The following is a 22,721-nucleotide window of genomic DNA, read 5'->3' as shown; positions in this document are numbered from 1 at the left end:
CATTTTAGTAAACCAGCAAACTACTGATAATTAAATGAAATTTAAATGAAATTAAATGAAAGCCTGGATGTTTACATTAAACAAACAAAAAATATCTTGCACACTTACCCTGCTGAGGACGTACGACGATGTTGGGACTGAGGGCCCTGAATTGGCCGAGAGGCACAAAATGAACGACTCGGCCAGCAGGATTAGCTGCCTTAAACATCACAATCCTCTGGCCAGGAACAGCTGGGCAAGTGGAAGTTTGAGGCTGCATCAACCTTATTCCACTACCAGAGCGCGCTACATTTGATCCAGTTGTACTGAGCACAAAAGATTTCTCTGATGCCGCTGACCCAGATACTGCCTTAACCCCTTGGATGGAGCCATCTAATTAAAAAGAAGTCACGGAATGCATCAGTTGTGCACATAACATGGAAAAAAGTCCCATTAAAATTATACTATTAAATATGTGTATTTTTTTCATGACATTTACACATTTCCAGAAAGGTTGGGATGTTTTCTAAAATGCAATAAAAACAACAACTTGTGAATTTCTCATTCTCTTGAACCTTTATTTAACTGACAAAAGGACAAAGAAAAGATTTCCAATGTTTTCCCTGACCAACATAAATGCATTTTGGAAATAAAAACAAATTTAGAATTTGAGGCCTGCAACAACAAAAAAAGATGGGACAGAGGCATGTTTATAACTTTCACCATTCCGTTTAACTACACTTTTTAATCTTTTGGAAATTGAGTATACTAATTTCTGCAGTTTTGCAAGTGGAACTTTTGCCTATTTTTTGCTTGATACTCAAAAGTTCATGGTCGCTGTTGTCTGATTCTCTTCATGATGCGCGAAACATTTTCAATAGGGGACAATAGATTTCTCCAATAGATTTTAACGCATTTCTACAGATTTCCTGAATCTTTTCACAATATTATGTACTGTAGATGGTGAAATACCTAAATTCTGTGCAATCTTGCATTGTGAAATGTTCTTTTTGAACTGTCAATTCTCTCACGAAGTTTGGCACAAAGTGGTGAGCCACAACCCACTTTTGCTTGTAAATACTGAGCCTTCAGTGGACGCTACTCCTATACCCAATCATGACACCCTCACCTGTTCCCAATTCACCTGCTTATTGTTTCAAAACTGGGCAACTTGAATATTCTATAAACTTTTCACTCTTATTTTGCCCCTGTTTCAACTTTCTTTTTTTTCATTTCTTTTTTTAAAGTGTGTTACAGGCATCAACTAAAGATTAAAGAGATTTTAATATTTATTGTTTTTAATTCGCATTTTAGAGAATATCCCAACTTTTCCCAGAAATAGGATTTCTATTTTTCCTAATATATTTCTATAAGCTAACTTAGTAGTAATAGTCTTAAAAAAAAAAAAAAAAAAAGAAAAAACAAAGAAGAAGATAGGAGGTACCTGTAGTACCAGATGCAGGAGACGCATGGGAAGCTATGCTTGCCTTTGGTCGCATGTTAATGGACACTGAAATCCCAGTGGATCCAGTCAACATAGAGGAAGAAGGAATGATGAGATTTTTAACAGTGCTCTGCATTGGTAATGTACTAGCTCTGGTTGCCGTTTTCTGCTGGGAATTTACAGAGCTGATCTCAACCTCTTTTCCCATAGGCTGCTTAGTCGCTGTTCAAAAAGAAGAAACTGATGGAGGTTAACCTAGTCTTTAAGCTTATATTAATATCATTTCCCATATAACTCTGAATATTGTGTACACTCTTATGCAGCATTATCCACCAACTCGGAGCCGGCTAGCTTTAGTCTCCAGAAAACTACCATCTGGACTATAAATGACTTACTGAGTATATTTCACATCTTTCCGATCTTATAGAGTGTCGGGTTTATGTCATATATCCATATTAATGGAATTCAGGATGACATACTATCATTCTAACCAAACTTACTATGGTGCGATTTCAGCATATTAGCAGTGATACTAGTGTATTACTGTAACGATTTAGCATTAAAAAAGGCAAATCTAAATGGACTCACAATAGAGAATCTGTGGACTCTTGAGTTTACACAGATGTGACCTACCTGTGGGCTTGTCAAGTGTAACAGCTGAAGAAAGTGTGCTGGTAACAGTTGTTGTGGCCACACTAGTGGGAGTGGTACTAGCTGTATGATAAGTCTTGGTGGCTGTGGTAACAGCCTTAGGGACATGTTTGTTAGCCACACATACTCTTCCTGTGATATAGGCAGCCAATCTGTTGGCAGGATGCAAAGCCCCCATCTGGCCCAATTCTAGTTTGGCTTGTGGATATAGTTTTCCATTGACCTATACAAAAAGATCAGGACAGAGTGCACCATAAAATTAAGCTAGGCTTAACCAGACAGTCATAATAACAAATCTCATATACGGTGGCATTATGAGATGGAAAGTCATGTTATAGAACAGGTGCTTTCATGCCCATCAGTCCTTTTGTCGAACCTGAACCAGAGTGAAATTGATGTGCTTGCTCTTTGATTTCACATTGCACATAAATAAACAAAGTCTTTCAATCACTGTTCAGAAATACAGAGACAAAAATGCAAAAAAAAACCCTTTGGCAAGCCCACACAGAAGTTAAGGAAATTAATAGAGTACAGAGAACACACAACTGTCAGGCTAAATGAATCTTTAATCATACTATAAGCAACTAGTTATTCAGGACATCATATTTCTGCTGTACCTGGGCACAGAGTTCACCTCACCGGTCTTTTTGCGAGCTAAAGAACATGCCACTGGGTTGATTCAAGATCGAAACGTGTTCTCAGTTGGTCTTAAATCTTGTTATTTTGGCTAGCACCGGAGTGCGAATTACCTACACATACCCAAACAAACCGCACCAAGAATGTAAAATGTACTAAAGTTTGATTTAAAAGGACTAAACTCTCCATATGTGAAAGCACCATTAAAGTATAAAGTATGCTTACCATTATCTGCCCCAGAGCACCAGAAGGTTTTTTCTCAGCCTTTAGCAAACCTGCTGGAGTGACCTGAGAGAGAAGCGGGAGGCCCTTCACCTCACTTTTTCCTATGGTTTCAATCAATTGAGCTTCCAGCTGCTTTATTCTCTTCTGCTCCTTCTTCTCTTCACTCTCCTCTACTTGGGGCTGAGAGATGACCACTTTATATGTAATGATGGATCCTTCATCCGTCTCCTTTATAGTCTTGGACGTGGGTTGGATTTGGTACTTGCCGATCCAGAAAGGGTGCTTCAGACGGTCCTGTGCCATACGCTCACACACTGTACGCAGGACCACGTTCCTGCGGTCTTCTGTTGCCCACTTGCACTTCGACACAATTTCCAGCCGTTTGGTAGGGCCGGACATAGTAGGTGGCCGAAGTTCCCCTTCCTCCATCTCTGTAAAAGGAAAGTCAGCAAGATGGTTCAAGTAATGGATTTTAACCGTGTATAGAACATGACTGGTTAGCCTAACTTTTAAAATTATTAGCTTGCACACCAACCTTGCAGTGAGTCCTGTGAACCATGATCTGGATGACCTTCCTGCAAACAGAGAAAATCTAATCAGGTCCAAGTCCTGAATTAAGAATTCAGAGTAATACTTCCCTACTAGCATTAGAGTCTCACCTTCATGCGTCTTTGTCTACCAGGAGACAGTTTTCTCCCACAGAATGGCCTCACACGAGCACAATCCAGGCTTTCCTGATTTTTGACCCTGATCAAACCTTCCCCATCAACCTGAACACAAAGATTTAGAAAGAAGAAAGCTTAATATCACATACTTGTATCACCAAAATAAAATCTAAGCAAGCACAATACATCATACACAACTTAAGAAACAACAAAAACTGCAATGCTACTTCAGAATCTCTGTGCACTTGCTTCACTATGCTATGCTATCCCCAATTATATATCTTAAATATAGCTTTAAATACTTTAAAGTATTCAAGTATTTTAAGTATTTATTTCATACATACATAATTTTTTTTCTGCTTTGCTAAAGCTGCAAAAACACAAAAACTAACAGTACTACTGAGCTAAATGTTTTTTTTTTCCTTTCCTAATGAATTACATACAAAGTTTTTTATACCTTAATATTTACCTTTATATTTTATAGTCATTTTGAGACAAAATCACCTAAGATTTTTTATATAACTAATTGGATAAATGTAATTACCACTACCACATAGCTTTTTACACATGAATACCTCCTTAATAATGTGCAGTTGGTCAAATATGCCATGCAGTTTTAAAACAGGAGTGATATTAACAGGTTACACAGATTTGAAATGCTCACAGCTCTCACAGCTGCTCGTTTAGGTGAAGAATGAAGAAACTTCTCCAAGTCTTTTTGCAGATCTAGTGATTGTGGATGAGGGTGAAGAGGCCTGGCAGGATCAGGAATAAAAAGCTGCTCTGAATCGGAGTCATTCTGCTGAACCCATAATGTTTTTACATGTAGGGCTGGCTCAGGTGCTGCATCAGTACCTGAAAGAACTAAAAACAAGAACACAGCAAAAATTATGAATTGTAAATGAGTACTTTTCATTCACATTCAACCTGATGAAAGCATACTTACTATAAGATACACGGTTTTTCTTCTTTTTCACTTTGGTTGCATTTTCTTCTGTATCATTTACAGGTGCAGACTCCTCGTATATGTCCTCGTTTTTCAAAAGGACTACTTTGCGTCGAAGGCAGTCACAACCCAGCATGCACTGAGGTTTGCCACAATGGTGCTGGCGCCTCTCTTGAACGAGACTAGCACATACACACCCTAATCGGCAAAAGTCATTGAGACAAGGTGGTGCACGTCGTTTTATGACCGTAGAAGAGCTTCCTCTTATTGTACCCTAAATCCATGAAAACAGCCAAAAAAGTGACATAGTAAGGGAGTGAGAGATAGAATTAGTCAGGCTATTAGTGAAGAATGTGGTTAACAATGACAAAGCCACCCTTAGCTTAACACCTACCTCTGCTGTGACGAGACAGGATAAAGCAATGGCTGCCCGTTCCATGGTGATATAGGTACGATGTTTCCCCTCCCAGACCGCACCATCCTCCACATCCCTTAGTTTAACTAGGGTTTTGGGTAGGCCTGAACTGCGTCCCACTGGCAGGTTTGAACCAGGGGAACTAGAAGCGTTCTGTCCCGCAGGAACCGCTGACTTAAGATCCTTAGCAGGCTTTTCAGCTGTGTGAAAAGAATCTTGTGAAGGCTTGGATCCCTTCTTGGTCTTTACTTTGGAAGATTTTTTGCTTTGGGACAAGGCAGAGGCAGCAGACTGCACACTTGATCCTGATTTTGATGCATTAGACTTGGTGGATTTCTTTGAAGAGGTTCCCCCTGATTTCTTGTCTGTGCTAGAAACTGGGTTTTCAACTTTCATGGGTTTCTTTGTTTTTACCTCCGACACAGCTTTATTGCGTTTTGAGTTCAGCATAGTTTTTCTGGATGTTGCGGAAGGCTCGGAGAGAGCGCATGCTAATGGAAGTGCCTGCTTTTTCAAAACACTGTCAAGTGTACGAACATAGCTTGTGCTCTTAGTGGGTAGCTGGTAGGCCACAGGAGTGACAACAGCCTGCGAGAAACTGGCAGCTCGTTCATCAATAAGCTTGCCTTCACTTTCCAAGTACTCATCAAGCATGTCACTACAGAAAGCAGAGAGGTTCTTTTGTCCTGTATCCGAGGATGTGGTGACTAAACAAAAAAACAAAAACAAAAAAAACATACCTTTGGATTACTTTCACACCCAAGTAACCAAACAGGCTTACAAGGGCAGCAAATTAACTTAATCACAACACGGTAAAGTGATGTACCTCTAGGAACAGATGAAGAACTTGTGGAAAACTTTTCTCTCCAGCCTTTGATTTTAGTGATGTCAGTTGTTTTCCCTGTTCTAGAAACAAAGTGAACTGGGAAGAAAAATAATAACTGTAAGCACAACTGCAGAACTTCAGTTTAATAATCTGGTAGCAGTTACAACAGTCAGTCAGTTTGCTTTTTATTTCTCTCACCCTGTGATGAGCAAGTCCCTGAGCTTCCCTCAGGTAAGTGAATAGGTGGAGGTATAGGTAAACATACACCCAGATACTGCAGATCAATAGATAGCGTAACATCCAAAAGATTCAGCTTCAGACCAACTGCAAGTTAAAACACTATCTTTACACAAGATTCTGAAAGAAATCAAACCTAAAGCAACTCAGCTATACACACATTCACATATAATACATTTACAGAACAAAAACACAGTAAATTTCAAACTTTCAATCGTTTATTCAACTGAAATATCAATAGATGTGATATTCTTCATTGGAAAAAGTAAATGCACCCTCGGCCTCAGAAGCTAGTATCGCCCCCTTTAGCAGAAATAACTTCTTGTAGCCATTTTGCATAATTGGCCACCAGTCTCTGACATCGGCTTTCTGGAATTTTTGACCACTCTTCCATACAATACTCTTTCAGTTGCAGAATGTTTGAGGGGTTTTTTTTGTATGTACCGCCGGTTTGAAATCCCCCACAATATTTCAATGGGATTCAAATCCAGGCTTTGACTAGGCCATTCCATTTCTTCTTTTTGAGCCATTCCTTGCTGGATTTGCTAGTGTACTTAGGATCATTATCCTGATGAAAGGTCCATTTTTGGTTCAACTGAAACTTTCAGACAGATGACCTTGCATTATCTTCAAGCACTCTTTGATATGATGCAGAATTCATAGTTGAATCAATGAATGCAAGCTGTCCAGTCCCTGAGGCAGCGAAGCAACACCAAACCATAACATTCCCACCACTGTGCTTCACAGTTAGTATGAGGTGCTTCTCCTGAAAAGCTGCCTTTCGTCTCCGCCCAAGATGTCTGCTGGCCAAACAACTATCTTTGATTCTGTCCAGGGCACATTATTCCAAAAGGCCTAGTCTTTGGATATATGCTCATTGGCAAACTGTAGTCTTACAAAGGCTTTTTCCTGGCACACCTGCGATGCAGGTAAAATTTGTGCAATCTCTTTCTGATGTGCTTTTACACCAAGAGTTGCAAGACTTACTAGCAGATCCTGTGATGAAATTTTGGGGTTCTTGGAGACTACCTTTTGCTTCAGACGGTCTGCTCTTCTGCTCTGTGCAGGTCAATGAAGTTCCACTACATCTTAAGCCATTTCTCTAAAGTCTTCCCATAACTTTTGTAACAAATCAAAAAGCACACAATTCTTTGGGATGTCTTTGCGTACTGCAGCATTACGTTTTCACATAACCTAAACTAGTGGGTCTGGCCTGAACCATGAAAATCTGCTCTGCAAAGTTCCCCAAGCATAGACCAAACCTGCATACATCTATCAATCTGGTGGATACTGAAGCATGATTCACTGCTCCAGAGACAAACGGCATTAACCACAAATGCTTGTTTAGTCAAGTTGTAAAGTTATTTAAACCTCAACAAATAATTCTTGTGCTTATTGTTTGAAAGACAAGTTGGACATATACCTGCTTGCAGAACTGGATGAATGACCTGTCTGTTTTTCATATTTGTTAAATCACGCAGAAGGACCTTTTCAAGAGCATTGATGCGTTCCTCTTCATCATGGACTTCATCTGTGACATACAATATTATAAAGATAACAGAGCTAAACAAGGACAACTTATGAGCGAGTTATCTTACAGAGTGAACCACAATCATTTTTTTCCATTTCTTACCCTCAATGTTTTCTGTCGTTTTCTCTACAATATCTTCTTTAGCTTCATCTCCAAGATGAATTTCAAGGGCTTTCTGTTTGCAGACAGTATTTCATAGCAAGAAGCACATCACTGCCATGGGTATGTGCTAATATGTTTCAAATTAATTTTTTAAAGCTTCATAACATGATTTTTTAGGACAACACAAATTGCATAATATGTGTCAGAAACTTTGAAATACACTGACAAAGTGCACACAGAAAGCTTCAAGTTACCTTCGACATGAAGGAAACAAACAATTGACCGTCCACATCTTCAAGGTTGGGCTGCATTGGGACAGGAATGGGGACTTCCTTCACCTCTGCATCTTCACTCAGCTTTGACTTCCCACTTTTCTTTTGTTTCACCTTGCGTTTTGTGCCTTTACTAGTCTTCAGGGACGGTTTTAATTCCTTTGGAATGTTAGGGTCGGGGGAAACTACAGGACAGTTCACCTCACTAGTAATACTAAGAACAGCTGGACCTGGGTCTTCAGGTGGTGTTGGTCTGGTGAAAAATATCTGTGGTAATGGGTCCACCAGCTCTAATAATGGTCTTGGTCTATCGAGTGATAAGCAAGGTGGAAATGGGTCAAGTGTCTTTCTAGGAGGTATGGGTCTATCACAGAACATGCTTGGTGGAAATGGGTCAGGGGAGGATGGAGCGGACATGTATGGAGAGGATGGTGCACAAGATGGTGAAGACTGAGTTTTAACCCCTGGAGATGGGGACCATGGAACAGCCTCTGGACATGGGATTGTACAGGAATCATGAGCAGGCTCTGTGGTGGATTTGTCAGTAGTGACATTACTATGCACAAGTTCATTACTGAGAGCATCAGGTGTGGTAGCTGGAAAAACTTTAGGATCACAGCTAGGTGCATCTCCAGGGGAGGCATCATCTAAGGTAACTGAGACAATCTTAGTGTTATGTGTGGTGTCTGAAAAACTAGTGTTGGGTTTGACATTATGTACAAATGCAGAGGTAGTAGCAGATACTTTCTTATGTGTGGACAGTTGCAGTGTATCACGAACAACACTGGCTGTCGTGGCAGTAACAGCATCAGCGGCAGAATTTGGTGTTGAGATCGATTCATGTTCAGTGCTTGCTACAGTACATGTTAAAATGGACGTTGTAATGGTTTGAGATGTTGGGGAAACTGCTGGTTGTACATTCAACTGGGTGTCAAGAGACGGGGTAAAGGATGCTGTGGAGGATATGTTTTCAGCAACTGAAGTATCATGACAAGATTTATCAGATTGCGATGACACACTACAAGCATCAGATTTTGGCTTTGGTCTGGTGGGTCTTGTTTTCGACTTCAATTGCTGTAGAAATAGAGCAAGAAGCGGTAGTGGAACAGGCTCAGCCCGCTTCTTCTTCACTTCTCCTCCACAGTCAAGAGGTTTGACAACACACTGTGAAGTTTCCTCATTGCTCAACTTTTCATCAGTCAATGTTTCCGTTTCACTCAATATTGTGGCCACCTTTTCATTTAAAGGTGTGTTGGAAGTAGTTTTGTTCAGCTTGCACTGCAGGTTAGTTGGAGAAAATGACTTGGTTGTATTTTTTAAAGTGGATGAGTCTGAGTTTTTTGAAAATGATACGGTTTCCATTCCCTCCTTGGTAACATCAGGGATTGAGATGTTTTCAGATGTGCAGTCCTTAGATGCAACATCCATATTGTTCACTTTTGAAACCAGACCATCAATATTCATTTGCTGGCTACTGCCATTATGGATTTTCTCAAGGGATATCCTTTTTACCTTAACATGAGCGCCCTTAATTAGTTCAGAAAGCCCCCCTGGCCATGGACGCTTCATACTGCTGCTGAAATCAAAGAGAGAGCATTCTTATATTTAGTAAAAAATCTAAATAGATCAGAATCTAAAACATTTTATATACATTTTATACACACCTGCTGTTATACCAAATAGTAAGCTTGCTCTTCTTGTTTTAAAGCAGCAACATATCTAGCTTTATAACTCGTTCATGCTTAGTAAGATCCTACCAGCAGGATCTCAGACATGAATGCATGTTTGCAGTCTACAAATATTTATGGTGCTATGCAACAGTAGTGTTTTGATCCTCGTTAATATACAAAAACAGTGTTGAGAAGTAGAAAAGAAGTTGTCATTTAAGGCACTTGGCAGATGCCATTAACCAGAGCAACTTACAGAACTGCTTTGAAGTCTCAATCACTACATACACCATGATTCTGGTTCACAAAGTCAGGAACTAAGAGTACAATCAGTCTATAAAAAAAAAAAGCAAAACCCTGCTTCAAGCTACTTTTGTTGCACAATCAACGAGTTTGCTATGAAAAATGTGTGTAACTTAACTAATGCAGTTTTAAATGTATCCAGTTCTAGAGTCTCTATGCATTTCAATTAATGAATCCTCCCCATCATAAATTGCTTTTTGATAATGTGGTGCTTTTAGGAAACAGATAAGATGTTGATTTTATTATTTCATGTATTTATATAATTAATGGTTATATAAGTTTCAGCATGTCAGGTTGCAACATGACTTCAGGAAAGTGACATTTGTACAGCCTTAAAACTAAATAAGGGTTTCCATAAATGTTACAGTACTATGCAAAAATCAGAGACCCCCGTTTTGTTTTCAATCAAATGGCCATTCAGTACTTATTTTTAATCATCTGGTGGCAAACCATAATAAGGAGAAAATATACAGTACATTCATTCCATTTTCATCAATTCCATTAATTCAAACAGCCATGCAGAACTTATTTATGCAGGTCAATACTGAAGTTCAAAAATACAAGTAAAATATTTACCAATTTCATACTGTTTTTACTGTTGAAAACCTGTGATTTATGAACAATAACAATAATGTACAATAATGATGTGAATATTTATTCAACAGAAAAACAATACACTGATAATGTTTCTCATGAAAGTACTTAGAGATTCAACTCTATAAACATTTTTAAATAAACAAATAATACAATCTTTAAAACTGAAGAAGAGTTAAAAGACTTACCTAGAACTCTCAGGCTCAACTCTCTTTGGACCATCACAATGAACAGTTTTAAGGTCCAAATTGGTAGTGACCTTTTCTGAAGCATTCATCTTTGCAAACAAGGACTTGAGATTATTCAAGGCTGTAGCCTCTTTGTTGGATTTGACCTCACTCTCCATTTTTTCCGTGGACAGGGCACTCTTGGGCTTGCAACATCGGGAGTTGTTAGCATCATCCCTAAAACCTTTTGCAAAGGGGTTGTAATCAATTTTGAGCTGGGTGATGGACAAATTCTGGTAAGCTGTGACAGCAAAGAACTCTGTCTGAGAAAAACTAAATGTTACAACATCAGGCCCATCTAGCTGAATGACATCCATAGCTTTATCTGCAGGAATAACGTGAAGACGGGGAATGTACCGGTGCATAGAGTTTATGATAATATGACCCTCTCGGTCCAAGAGGTTATTGGTAAGCTTTAGTTTGTAAAAGGAAACAGGATTTTGCATCCAGTCTAAACCAGTAGCGGGTGAGTCGGGATGTACAAACGAGCGCAAAATGTGTGGGTCAGCTTTCCCATTGGTCTCCCATCGTCTGTCACTCCATTTGTAGCGGTAATTATCCACTGGTTGCATATCCATTACTAAGGTATACCTCTGGAAAGGTTCCAATCCGGAGATGCGGAAACGACAACAAGGAAACATTCTACGACCTTGCTTGGTTAGAATCATCTCAGTCTGACATCTGAAAAACTCATTCCACATATTATTGTTGTCCAAAGTGACTGTGATTCCTTTGCATGTAGACTCTGCTGGTAAGTTACATAGCTGGTTACTGGTGTTGGTAGCTGCCATAGCTGACAAAGACATGGATGATACTTTATTAAGGCTTGCTACACATGAACCAAGAGTGGGTTTAGCCAAAGGGCTGGCTTCTGTACTAGCAAATAGAGTTTGTTTATCCTGCATTCCACCAGCAGGATGTAGCTGGTTGACGACAACAAAAAGTGAACAAGCAGATGTTTGAGGTACCGTAGATGTAGTCGTGCCCTCCTGACGAAGCACCATTATGGCCTGATTGTGTGGAATGGCCATGTGACTGAGGAAGTCATCTGAAGAGCTGCTGTCTCTTTTACCTCAGGTTACATCTGTTCTTTCCACATCCTTGAACATAAATTACAAACATTAACATTTGTAAATATATTAAAATAATTTTTAAACAATTTTTTTTTTCAATATCAAAAGGAGTCAGTGACTATCAATTTATGTTAGCTATATAACAATACAGGTCAGTAACTACTCCAGAGAAAGATGGGTTACATGCAGACAGAACCATCTGCATTAAAAAATAAAGAAAAGAAAAGAAAATTTCATATAATATAATAACTAACAAAAAAGTAGTAAAAGGACAACAATTTTCATAATAATTGTACACTGCCTGTAAAATGCTAACTCCAAGCAAATGATTTCAGCTCAACTGAAGTTTAACTGCAGCCAAGGTTCAATAACTATCTTCATAAGCTGGAAATACATTTTCACTGAAAGTCAAAAATTGGGAGCGTGACAAACTGATAAATTTAGCTGTGAAACTAAATCTGTTTTTACACTGTCGGCAATATGGATAATATTTACTGCATATTTCTTGCTACATACACAGTTGTTAAAGAACTGAGCCGTTTACAATGTTTAACTAAAACAATCGATAGATCATCAACATAAACGATGATATCACTCTCTCATCCTCCATTATAGATGTTTTCCCTCTCAGCCTGAAGAGTTGCATTGTGCAATTTTGTTACTTGGCTCAGAATGAAAACATTTGAAAAAATAAACCTGCTTATTATTATGTCACATCCTGCAAGTTTTTAAAAGAGCAATTTCAGTAATCTTCATTCCTTATGACACACCCTTCAAATTCTTTGCATCACTGGTCGCTGGGCACCATGATATATTCACTGATGGGTCAACTATGGCAACTGTCCTTAAATGTGCAGCTGTTGTAATAGTAGACTTAACAGTATGGTGTAGTAAATGTAGTGTGAATAAAAAAAACCTAGACAGCACTGACGTTAAACCATGCTGCATTTAGTGTTGGTTTCCATTCCTGTGGCCAGAATAGTGCACCACGAATGCAACACTACCAAAGATATCCAAAGTTATCTAGGCAGAAAACCAGAATATACATCAGTGGTGTTTTGCAGAAGTGGAGGGAAATGAAAGAACTAAAGGATCTATAAACTGATAATGAGCCAACTGCTGCCAGACAATTATCTTAATAATACTGATAATCACGATATTGTTAAAGTGATGACTGACTCTATTGAGAGGAGAGAAAAATTGCTTGATCATTCTGTAAACAACGTAAACAGCACTAAATTAATATTATTTCAAAACGGAAATATGTCATAGCTCTGAGTGCAAGTAGCTCACTCTCAGTGAATGTCGGACCCAAAACCAAGCCATTGAAGACCATGGAAATCTCTGTAAACCTCTGCAATCAAATTGTGTCAAGACATAGGCTAGATCTGGGCAAGGGTATACAGGTGCATCCCAAAAAAAACTTTATATCGTGGAAAAGTTCATTCTTTCCCATAATTTAACTCAAAAAGTGTAACTTTCATATATTCTCGAGTCATTACATAAAGTGAAATATTTGATTGTGATGGCTTACAGCTCATGGAAATAAAAATCCAGTATCTCAAAATATTAGAATAAAGAATTTATAAACACAGAAATGTTGACCTTCTGAAAAGTATGTTGATTTATGGACTCAATACTTGGTCGGGGCTCCTTTTGCACAAATTACTCAATCAGTGCAGCGTGGCATGGAGCCATACAGCCTGTGGCACTGCTGAGGTGTTCTGGAAGCCCAGGTTGCTTTGATAGCGGCCTTCAGCTCATCTGTATTGTTGGGTCTGGTGTCTCTCATAGATTCTCTATGAGGTTCGGATCAGGCGAGTTGGCTGGCAAATCAAGCACAGTAATACCGTGCTCAGCAAACCAGTTACAAGTAGTTTTGGCACTGTGGGCAGGTGCCAAGTCCTGCTGGAAAAGATGGAAGCATGAAGTGCTGTAAAATCTCCTGGTAGACGCTGCATTGACTCTCGACTTGAGAAAACACAGTGGACCAACACCAGCAGATGACATGGCACCCCAAATCATCACCGACTGTGGAAACTTCACACAGGACTACAAGCAACTTGGATTCTGTGCCTCTCCACTCTTCCACCAGACTCTGGGACCTTGATTTCCAAATGAAATGCAAAATTTACTTGCATCTTCCCGATGATTGTGGTTGTGTGTACCGAACCAGACAGAGATTAAAGGCTCAGGAAATCTTTGCAGGTGTTTTGAGTTAATTAGCTGATTAGAGCTCTTCTCAGGTCAACATTTCTGTATTATAATTTTTTTATTAGAATATTGTGAGATTCTGGATTTTTAATTTCCAGCGGAAAGCCGTAATCATGATTAAAAAAAAGGGGGGGTTTAAATATTTCATTTTATGTGTAATGAATATAGAATATATGAAATTTCCACTTTAATTAAATTACTAAAAAAAAGTAACTTTTCCATGATATTCAAAATTTTTTAGATGCACCTGTATAACCATTTCTAAAGCTTTGACTGTTTCCATGGGAAAAGTGGCCTCCATCATTATACAAAAGTATGAAACTATGACCATCGGGCCAAACTGAGTAACCAGGCTACAGGGGGTCTTGGTCAGGGAAGTAATCAAGAACTTAATGGCCACTCTAACACAGCTTCAGTCCTCCTAAAGTCCTCCACAGAGATGCAAGAACCTGATGAATAGGAGAACCATCTTAAAAATATTTAATCAATCAGGGCCATCAATTTATGGTAAAGTGGCAAAATGGAAGCCACTAGTAAAAGGCATGTGTCAGACACTTAAAAATTATTCTCTGGTCTGATAGGACAAAAATAAACTCCAAGCGATACATTTGGTGAAAACCAGGCACGGCTCATCAACCTGCCGATAGCATCCCTACAGTGAAGCATGTTGATGGCAGCATCTTGCTGCAGTGGCGTTTCTCGCAGCAGGTATGCAGAGAATGGTCAGAATCAAGGGAGGGATGAATGGAGCCAAATACAGAGAGGTCCTTGAAAAAAAAAAACGCTCCACACATCATCAGACGGGACGAAGGGTCAGCTTTCAACACGATAATCACTGAAGCATACAGCCAAAACAATACTGGAGTGGTTTTAGGACAAATCTCTGAATGTCCTTGAGAAGCCCAGCCAAAGCCCAAACTTGAACTTAAAATCAGTGGAGAGGCCTGAAGATGGCACTTCACAGACTCCTCATCCAATCTGCAAAGCTTGTAGAGACTTATCAAAGAAGATTCTAAGCTGTAATTGTTGCCAAAGATGCTCCAAGTACCGAACATATGGTCTGAGTACTTACCTAAAGGAGAGATTTAAATTTTGATTAACAAACTTCCAAAAATTTCTAAATAACTTGTTTTGGCAGCGTCATACACTCACCATGCATTTTATTAGGAACACCTTCACACCTACTAATACATGCAATTATCTACTCAGCCAATCGTGTGGCAGCAGTACAATGCATAAAATCATGTAGACATGGGCCAGCAGCTTCGAGTAATGTACACAACAACCATCAAAATGGGGGGGAAATGTGATCTCAGTGTTTTTGACTGTGGTGTGATTGTTGGTGCCAGAAGGGCTAGTTTGAGTATTTAACTGCTGATCTCCTTGGATTTTCATGCACACCAGCCTCTAGTTTATTCAAAATGGTTGAATTAAGAAAAGAAAAAAAGAAGAAAAAAAAACATCCAGTGAGTGGAATTTCTGCAAACAGAAATGCCTTGTTGATGAGAGATCAACGCAGAACGGGCAGACTGGTTCGAGCTGACAGAAAGGCTACAGTAACACAGATAACCGCTCTGTACAATTGTGTTGAGCATAAAAGCATCTCAGAATGCACAACATGTCAAACCTTGAGATAGCAGAAGACCATGTCGAGTTTCACTTCTGTCAGCCAAGAACAGAAAGCTGAGGCTGCAGTGGGTACAGGCTCACCAAAACTAGACAGCTGAAGACTGGAAAAACGTAGCCTGGTCTGATGAATCTCAATTTCTACTGAGGCACATAGATGGTAGGGTCACAATTTGACACCAACACCATGAATCCATGAACCCAACCTGCCTTGCGTCAACAGTCTAGGCTGGTGGAGGTGGTGTAATAGTGTGTAGGGAATGTTTTCCTGCCACACTTTGGGCCCGTTAAGACCAATTAATCATCGCTTGAATACCACAGCCAATTTGAGTGTGGTTTCTGACCGTGTGCACCCCTTCAAGGACACAATTTACCCATCTTCTAATGGCTACTTCCAGGATGATAACGCACCATGTCACAGAGCAATAGTCATCTCAAACTGGTTTCATGAACATGAAATGAGTCAATGAGTTCAATGTACTTCTGCGATCTTCCCAGTCACCAGATCTAAATCCAACAGGACACATTTGGGATGTGGTAGAACGGAAGATTCACAGTACGAAAGTGCACCTGAAAAATCTGCAGGAATTTAATAAACAAATCAGCACATTACATTCAAACACCAACTTCCAGTGTTGTTCCACATTTTCAGTTGCTTTATTAGTAAGATCACCTATTGGTATGGGTTTTAGTTGTCAAAGATGGCTTGGACAGACACATTTACACTTGTATAACATGGCTGAAGTAGGTCTCCGACCACCTCCTGAATTGGTTTGAGTGATTGGAATTACAGTGAGAAGTATTTGTTTTTGTTACTTAAAATACACTCGTCAGCAATAACATTAAAACCACCTGCATAATACTGTGTAAGTCCCCCTTGTGCCGCCAAAACAGCTCTGACGCATCAAGGCATGGACTCTACAAGACCTCTGAAGGTGTGCTGTGGTATCTGGCACCAAGACATTAGCAGCAAATCCTTTAAGTCCTGTAAGTTGCAAGTTGGGGCCTCCATGGATTGGACTTGTTTGTAAAACACATCCCACAGATGTTCAATCAGACTGATATCTGGAGAATCTGGAGGTCAAGTCAACAGCTAGAACTCTGTCATGTTCCTCAAATTATGCATATTCATTCACTGTTCACAATTTTTGCAGTGTGGCAGGGTGTATTATCCTGTTGAATAATAACATTAGTGAATACCGTTGCCATGAATGGGTGTACTTGGTCTGCAACAATGTTTACGTAGGTGGTATGTGTCAAAGTAACATCCACATGAATGCCAGGACCCAAGGTTTCCCAGCAAAACATTCCTCGGAGCATCACACTACCTCAGTCAGCTTTCCAGCTTCCCATGGTGCATCCTGGTGCCATCTCTTCCTCAGGTAAGCAACACACACACACCCAGCAATCCACATGATTTAAAAGAAAACATCATTCATCAGACCATGCCACCTTCTTTGCTCCATGGTCCAGTTCTGATGCTCCCATGCCCCTTGTAGATGCTTTCAGTGATGGACATTCATGATCACATCATTCTGTGGCTACACAGCACGCTGCAAAGGACTGTGTGTTCTGACACCTTTCCATTATAGCCAGCAGTAACTTTTTCAGCAACTTAAGCTGCAGTAGCACTTCTGTGGGATCAGACCAGATGGGCCAGGCTTTGCTCCCCACACGCATCAATGAACCTTGGGTGCCTATGAGACCCTGTCGCTGTTTCACCAGTTGTCCTTCCTTGGACTACTTTTAGTAGGTACTAACCATTGCATACCGGGAACACCCCACAAAACCTGCCATTTTGGAGATGCTCTGACCCAGTCGTCTAGCCATCACAATTTGGCCCTTGTCAAAGTTGCTCAGATCCTTACGCTTGCCCATTTTTCCTTCTTCCAACACATCAACTTTGAGAAGTGACTGTTCACTTGCTGCCTAATATATCCCAACCCTTGACAGGTGTCAATGTAACAAAATAATCGATGTTATTCACTTCACTTGTCTGGTTTTAATGTTATGGCTGATCTATGTACTTCCACTGCATATGTCCACTTTCTATTTACACACAAAATGGCTTTTGACTTTTATACTTATCAATATGAACAACAAGCATGCATTCATAAGCATTAGTACATCGACACAGCCCCATATCATGATGCTCCCACCTCCACACATCACTATGGGTATAATGTTCTTGGGATTATACAAAAACCTTGTTTCTCCAAACATGACATGCTAAATTATTGCCAGTTTTCTATTTTTGTCTAAATGCTTTTAGACATGCATCTTTATGCTTCTTTTTCAGTAGAGGAGTTTTATGTTGAGTGTAGGTAAATGCATGCGTGGTAAACGCATGCGCATTACAACTTGCACTACCCCTCCTGGCATACAAGAGTCAGTACAGAGCAGTAAAGCAGTTCTTCTGGGGTGCAGGACTACACCGAAGAAGAATCAAAACAATACAAAGAACAATGCTCGGGCAATCTCTCGCCACGATTAGCACCCATATACAAATCCTAATACACTTTAAGGCTAGAATTCTACAAATGCGGGTAGTTTCTAACCTGCACTCGTTTCCATCTCTTCCATTTAATTCCGATTTTTCTTCAACTACCTTGAGAATCAACATCCCTGGGTCACTGTTGCCACCTTGTGGAACAACTAAATAGTGCAAAAGAATTAAATGTACATGTGCACGTGTAGTTAGAAAAACTGGACGGTGCGTGTACAGTACGTGCGTACTCTGCTGATGACAAAATTTGCGTCAAGCCTACTGTACGCTGTTCCTAGCATATGCGTAAAAAATGAAGCATACTTTCTGCTTGAGTGTGCATTGTGAAATCTTATTTGGCACACATATCCAAGGAGTGCAGTTTAGTAATATTGTCCCTGAAGGTCCTTCACCTTCACCATGATAGTTACTTGCATAAAACCTCCCCAACGAATAGCAACGTCTTTACAATGACACCAGGTGCAATTACCCTGAGAACATTTTTTGCAGCATTCATATCTAGAACTTGATTTATTTTATGCTCTGTACATATATTTTTAATGTATTTCTTGAATACTTGTCAAATAGTTTTTAAAACATATCCATTTATGCTTATATAGTCTTTCTGTTCATATTTATAAGTACAAAGTGTATGTGTGTAAATTTGAAGTGGATATATACACAGGAAGTATACTAAATATACACAGGAAGTATACTAAATAAAGACAAAAGTATCTTACTGTAACTCTTTCAAATGGGTGCAGGGATAATCCAGATATGAACACATGAAATGACCAAGAACAAACAGGGTCATAGTCATGTTTTTGTTTTCTGGCAAAACTGGAAAAAAAAATGTTAGAGAGCATTCAGACTGAATGTTAACAAAAACTTGCCCGGCATAATTCCCTTGAATAGTAAAGAACAAAGAAACTTAAAAACAACAACAAAAAAAACATCCTAGCACAAACCAGCTAATTAATCCAGCTAGTAAAATACTAACCAAAGTGACAGGAAGCAATATTGTCTGTTCCTCTTTGAACATACGGTCATTTGGTGCTCACAGTTGCAATACAGTGAACCACTATATGTCCCTCCAAAATGCTCTGCCCATAATCACATGTTGTACTGGAGAGCGGAGTGCTTAGACCCCTTTACACACTTTTTAAAATAGTGACACGTCTAAACTTTTTGAGCAGACATTAGTAACTGTCCTGCCCTCGGTATGGCTCTCCAGCTCACAACACAGCTGTTGGTTATATGAACTGAGACAGCTGGTTTGGTTGACACACCGTCAATGTGTGATCACCAGTGATTGTTGCACCATCGCACTTCTTTTCTCTTTATTTTAAACTTTTCTTTGCTATATTTCTAAGTAATAAATGTGAGCAATTCTATCCATAACATTTTCCTTAATGTTCAAAACTACTCTCTGCCACTGCCTCTTTTTCCTGATATGAAGAAATAAGTAGTTAGTTGTGGTGCCATGACCAAAGACAACTTCTTTCTAAGAAGAAATTCTTAAACGGTAAACTCACACATACAGTGCTTTTATCACTGCAAGTCGCTGTACTATGAAGTCGGCAGTAGGCATTCATGCTTCTTGCCATACTATGGTAGCCATAGTAACATGGGTGGCACAACTAGAATTCCTCTTTTGAAAACAAACCAGCTTTCTTGCCGCTTAAAACTTAACACAACTTAAGCATTCTGGAGGACAGGCATTTGTATGTACCAATTCACCAGTGTTTATATGCATCACATCCTACGAGATGAGGGAGAAGCAGTGTGTGCTCTCTGCCACTGCAGCGAAAGCGCCAGCGCCAATTAGCTTACCTTAGCTTATGGCCTTAGAGCATTTAAAGCAAAATAATAATAATGAAACGCATTCACTTTTTGCTGTAATTGAGCAAAATCCCGGTGTAAGCTCCTACCTTGGTAAGTGAGTGTCACAATCAGGGTGCCATTGATTATCTATTCAATGGTGACCAGGAGCGGGCTCACAGCTCCTCAGCTGTGGCCTCAATGTTTCCTGGGTGAAGTGTTTGGCTTGATGCTGCTCGTTCCCAGGCACCGAAGCAGCGCAAAGTTGGACACTTAACCCAAGATAGGAGCTACACCAAGATTTTGCTCAATTGCAACAAAAAGTGTTTCATTATTATTATTTTTGCTTTAAACAAGCTAAGACCATAAGCTAAGCTAAAGCAGAAAGTATGCTTCACTTTTTACAGTACACGTGACGCAAACTTCATCATCAGCAGGGTATATGCGTTCTGTACACGCGTCACCCGATGTGCAGGTCACACGTGTATTTAATTCTGTTGCACTATTTAGTTGTTCCACAAGGTGGCAACAGTGACCCAGGGCCGTTGATTCTCAAGGCAGTTGAAGAAAAAAAATGGAAGGGATGGAAACGAGTACAGGTAAGAAAGTACCCACGTTTGTATCATTCTAGCTTTAACGTGTATAAGGATTTGTATATGGGTGCTAATCATGGTGAGAGATTGCCCAAGCACCGTTCTTCATGTTGTGATTCTTTTTTATTGTCGTCCTTCATAGCAGAAGACCTGCTTTACTGCTCTGTACTGACTCTTGTATGCCAGGAGGGGTAGTGCAAGTTGTAATGCGTATGTGTCCACCGCCTGTGTACGTGTACAATTCAAATGGAGTATATTTTGAAAGCCTATGAGTACGTCGCATAAAAAAACGAAGTATACCAGAGGCTTAAGCGGCGCTTGCTGCAATGGCGCTACTTCTGCTAGAGAACACGACAGGCTACGGATCACATGCGTTCTACTGTCTTCACTGCCATTGGCAGTCACTGCACCAAGTCGCTCCAAATTTGCATCAAGTTAAACTTCTCAACTTTGTTGCGTCACTGGACACGCGCACACAGTCGCCAAAGGTCGTGTTGCTCACATTGCCGGAAGTCGCCAGCTCTCACTGAAAAAGAACTCTGGTTGCTTTGTCGCTGTATGTGTGAGCGTACCTTATAACAGAAGTTCAAATCCATTACTTTCTATTCTAATACAATTCTTCAGTTTCTAGTGTCTTCATGAAATCTTTTGATCTGAGAAGTTTATCGTGTCAACTAGGCGAATTAACAGCGTTATCTAGCGACATTTTGAGCATGCATTAGCTACTACCCCCTGAAAAGAGTCGCTAGAGTAGTTATTTTCAACTACATGCATATTTTCTCCAACTGCAAGTTACAGTGCGCGCGACCCAGCGACTCCTCGCCTCCGAGGACTATAACTGAAGTAAACATTCACTTAATTCAGACTGAATCCTCGTTGGAATGACTTCACACGTGTTAATTCCTTGCTTTGGGCCTATGCAACTTGGGTTCCTGTGAATACGATGTTAGCTGGCTAAACTTCAACTGAGGGAGGCCTACCTTCAAGCCACAACATTTCAGTCAGGCCCATATGCATTATCTGCTTTAAACCGATCATATTTACGCCTCATCTACACTTCGCGGGTGAGAAATAGTGATGCAGCTACAATATCTGGTGTCCACGTAAACAAGAATTAAGTTTCAATCACCTCTGAATCATGAACGTCGCATATATCTCAACAAGGCCGAAGAGGGGGACGTGCGGCGCGTGCACGTCGACCAGTGAGTGTCGAATGGCGGGTGAATCAGAAGCGAGGCTGAACAGCAAACCACGCGGTCGAGTCAGCTTGCTCGGTCCTTCAATAAAAGCACGCACATGCCCATATCGAAGTGTGCCTCTTCTTAAAAAAATATACACAACCCTTGCATCCGATAATATCATCCGCTGTGCTTTCGAATATCAAAATATTATGCTGTACGTCTCACCATCGGACTTTGCGTGCATGTTACGACGCGTTACGTCACGACACCAATAGACCAGGCGCGTTCACGCACGCTCTCGTGCGCAGCCTCAGCGCACCGACGCATGGCTGGAGAACAGGACTGCGCATGCGTTTACTTAACACTTCTTCCACCGTTTATTGTCTGGATAAAATGTGTTTTTGGTAGTTTTTATTCGTTTCGGACGACGAATTGTAGCTTCGGAAGCCGGTAAGCAGACCCGTTGAATCCCGTGTAAGAGTCAGGTTGACAATCACGTGGAAACGGGGTGTGTTGTTGCCAGTGAGGAGCTCAGCTACTGAGGAAACCGGAAGAGCTGCGACAAGGAGCACCAGGAGAACGAAACGGCCCTCGGTCCTATCTCTTATTTATTTCCCCGACCACTTTACTTCAGTTAAAGTCCTGATAATATCAACTAGAATTTGATCAATGGTGCTGCGAATATATCGATAATACTTTTTCCTCAAATATTGTATTTTTTGTTGACAGAACAACACTTTATGGAGGAAGAAAATAGCTGGAATACACTTCAGATATGAATGGAAGTGATTGTAGAAGAAAGATTACGAGACTAGATTAAGTGCCTCTGTAAATAAACTATGGTTAAAGATTCACCCTGCGGTATGTTTAGTTTTGTGCCACATTGATGTTTTCTGTCGTATTCTGTTTTTTCAGTAGCCCGAGGTCGCATTTGCAAAAAGGGTGCAAGTGGAAAATAACTTCGTAGCTGGAAAAGGTGGTCTGCAGGTTAGCAGCCTGATCAGCTCG

At 40.2% G+C, this 22,721-nt stretch overlaps 1 protein-coding gene across 5 annotated transcripts in view; it reads right to left on the bottom strand.

Moving 5' to 3' along the window:
* mgaa (MAX dimerization protein MGA a) overlaps window positions 1-22,218 on the bottom strand; it is a 28,616-nt gene extending 6,398 nt beyond the window's left edge. The window contains exons 1-16 of one of the 5 annotated variants that reach the window (XM_017476408.3): window positions 21,939-22,218; window positions 10,682-11,820; window positions 7,912-9,505; window positions 7,658-7,730; window positions 7,448-7,555; window positions 5,986-6,111; window positions 5,788-5,883; window positions 4,941-5,668; window positions 4,547-4,820; window positions 4,265-4,464; window positions 3,595-3,705; window positions 3,471-3,510; window positions 2,936-3,366; window positions 2,057-2,297; window positions 1,424-1,645; window positions 109-372 (exon numbers count right to left, since the gene is read on the bottom strand). In XM_017476408.3, the coding sequence (XP_017331897.1) occupies window positions 109-372; window positions 1,424-1,645; window positions 2,057-2,297; window positions 2,936-3,366; window positions 3,471-3,510; window positions 3,595-3,705; window positions 4,265-4,464; window positions 4,547-4,820; window positions 4,941-5,668; window positions 5,788-5,883; window positions 5,986-6,111; window positions 7,448-7,555; window positions 7,658-7,730; window positions 7,912-9,505; window positions 10,682-11,751 (5,578 nt within the window). In that variant the 5' untranslated portion in view covers window positions 11,752-11,820; window positions 21,939-22,218. Of the gene's footprint in view, window positions 1-108; window positions 373-1,423; window positions 1,646-2,056; window positions 2,298-2,935; window positions 3,367-3,470; window positions 3,511-3,594; window positions 3,706-4,264; window positions 4,465-4,546; window positions 4,821-4,940; window positions 5,669-5,787; window positions 5,884-5,985; window positions 6,112-7,447; window positions 7,556-7,657; window positions 7,731-7,911; window positions 9,506-10,681; window positions 11,821-21,661 lie in introns of all 5 variants that reach the window. The other 4 variants (XM_017476410.3, XM_047157691.2, XM_017476404.3 and 1 more) reach the window with 4 other exon arrangements.
* Between the last annotated feature and the right edge of the window lie 503 nt (window positions 22,219-22,721).

Source organism: Ictalurus punctatus, chromosome 9 (genome assembly GCF_001660625.3).
Source record: "Ictalurus punctatus breed USDA103 chromosome 9, Coco_2.0, whole genome shotgun sequence".
Classification (NCBI taxonomy): Eukaryota; Metazoa; Chordata; class Actinopteri; order Siluriformes; family Ictaluridae; genus Ictalurus; species Ictalurus punctatus.
Note: the sequence above shows the minus strand (reverse complement) of the source record. Positions and strands in the feature narration are given on the sequence as shown.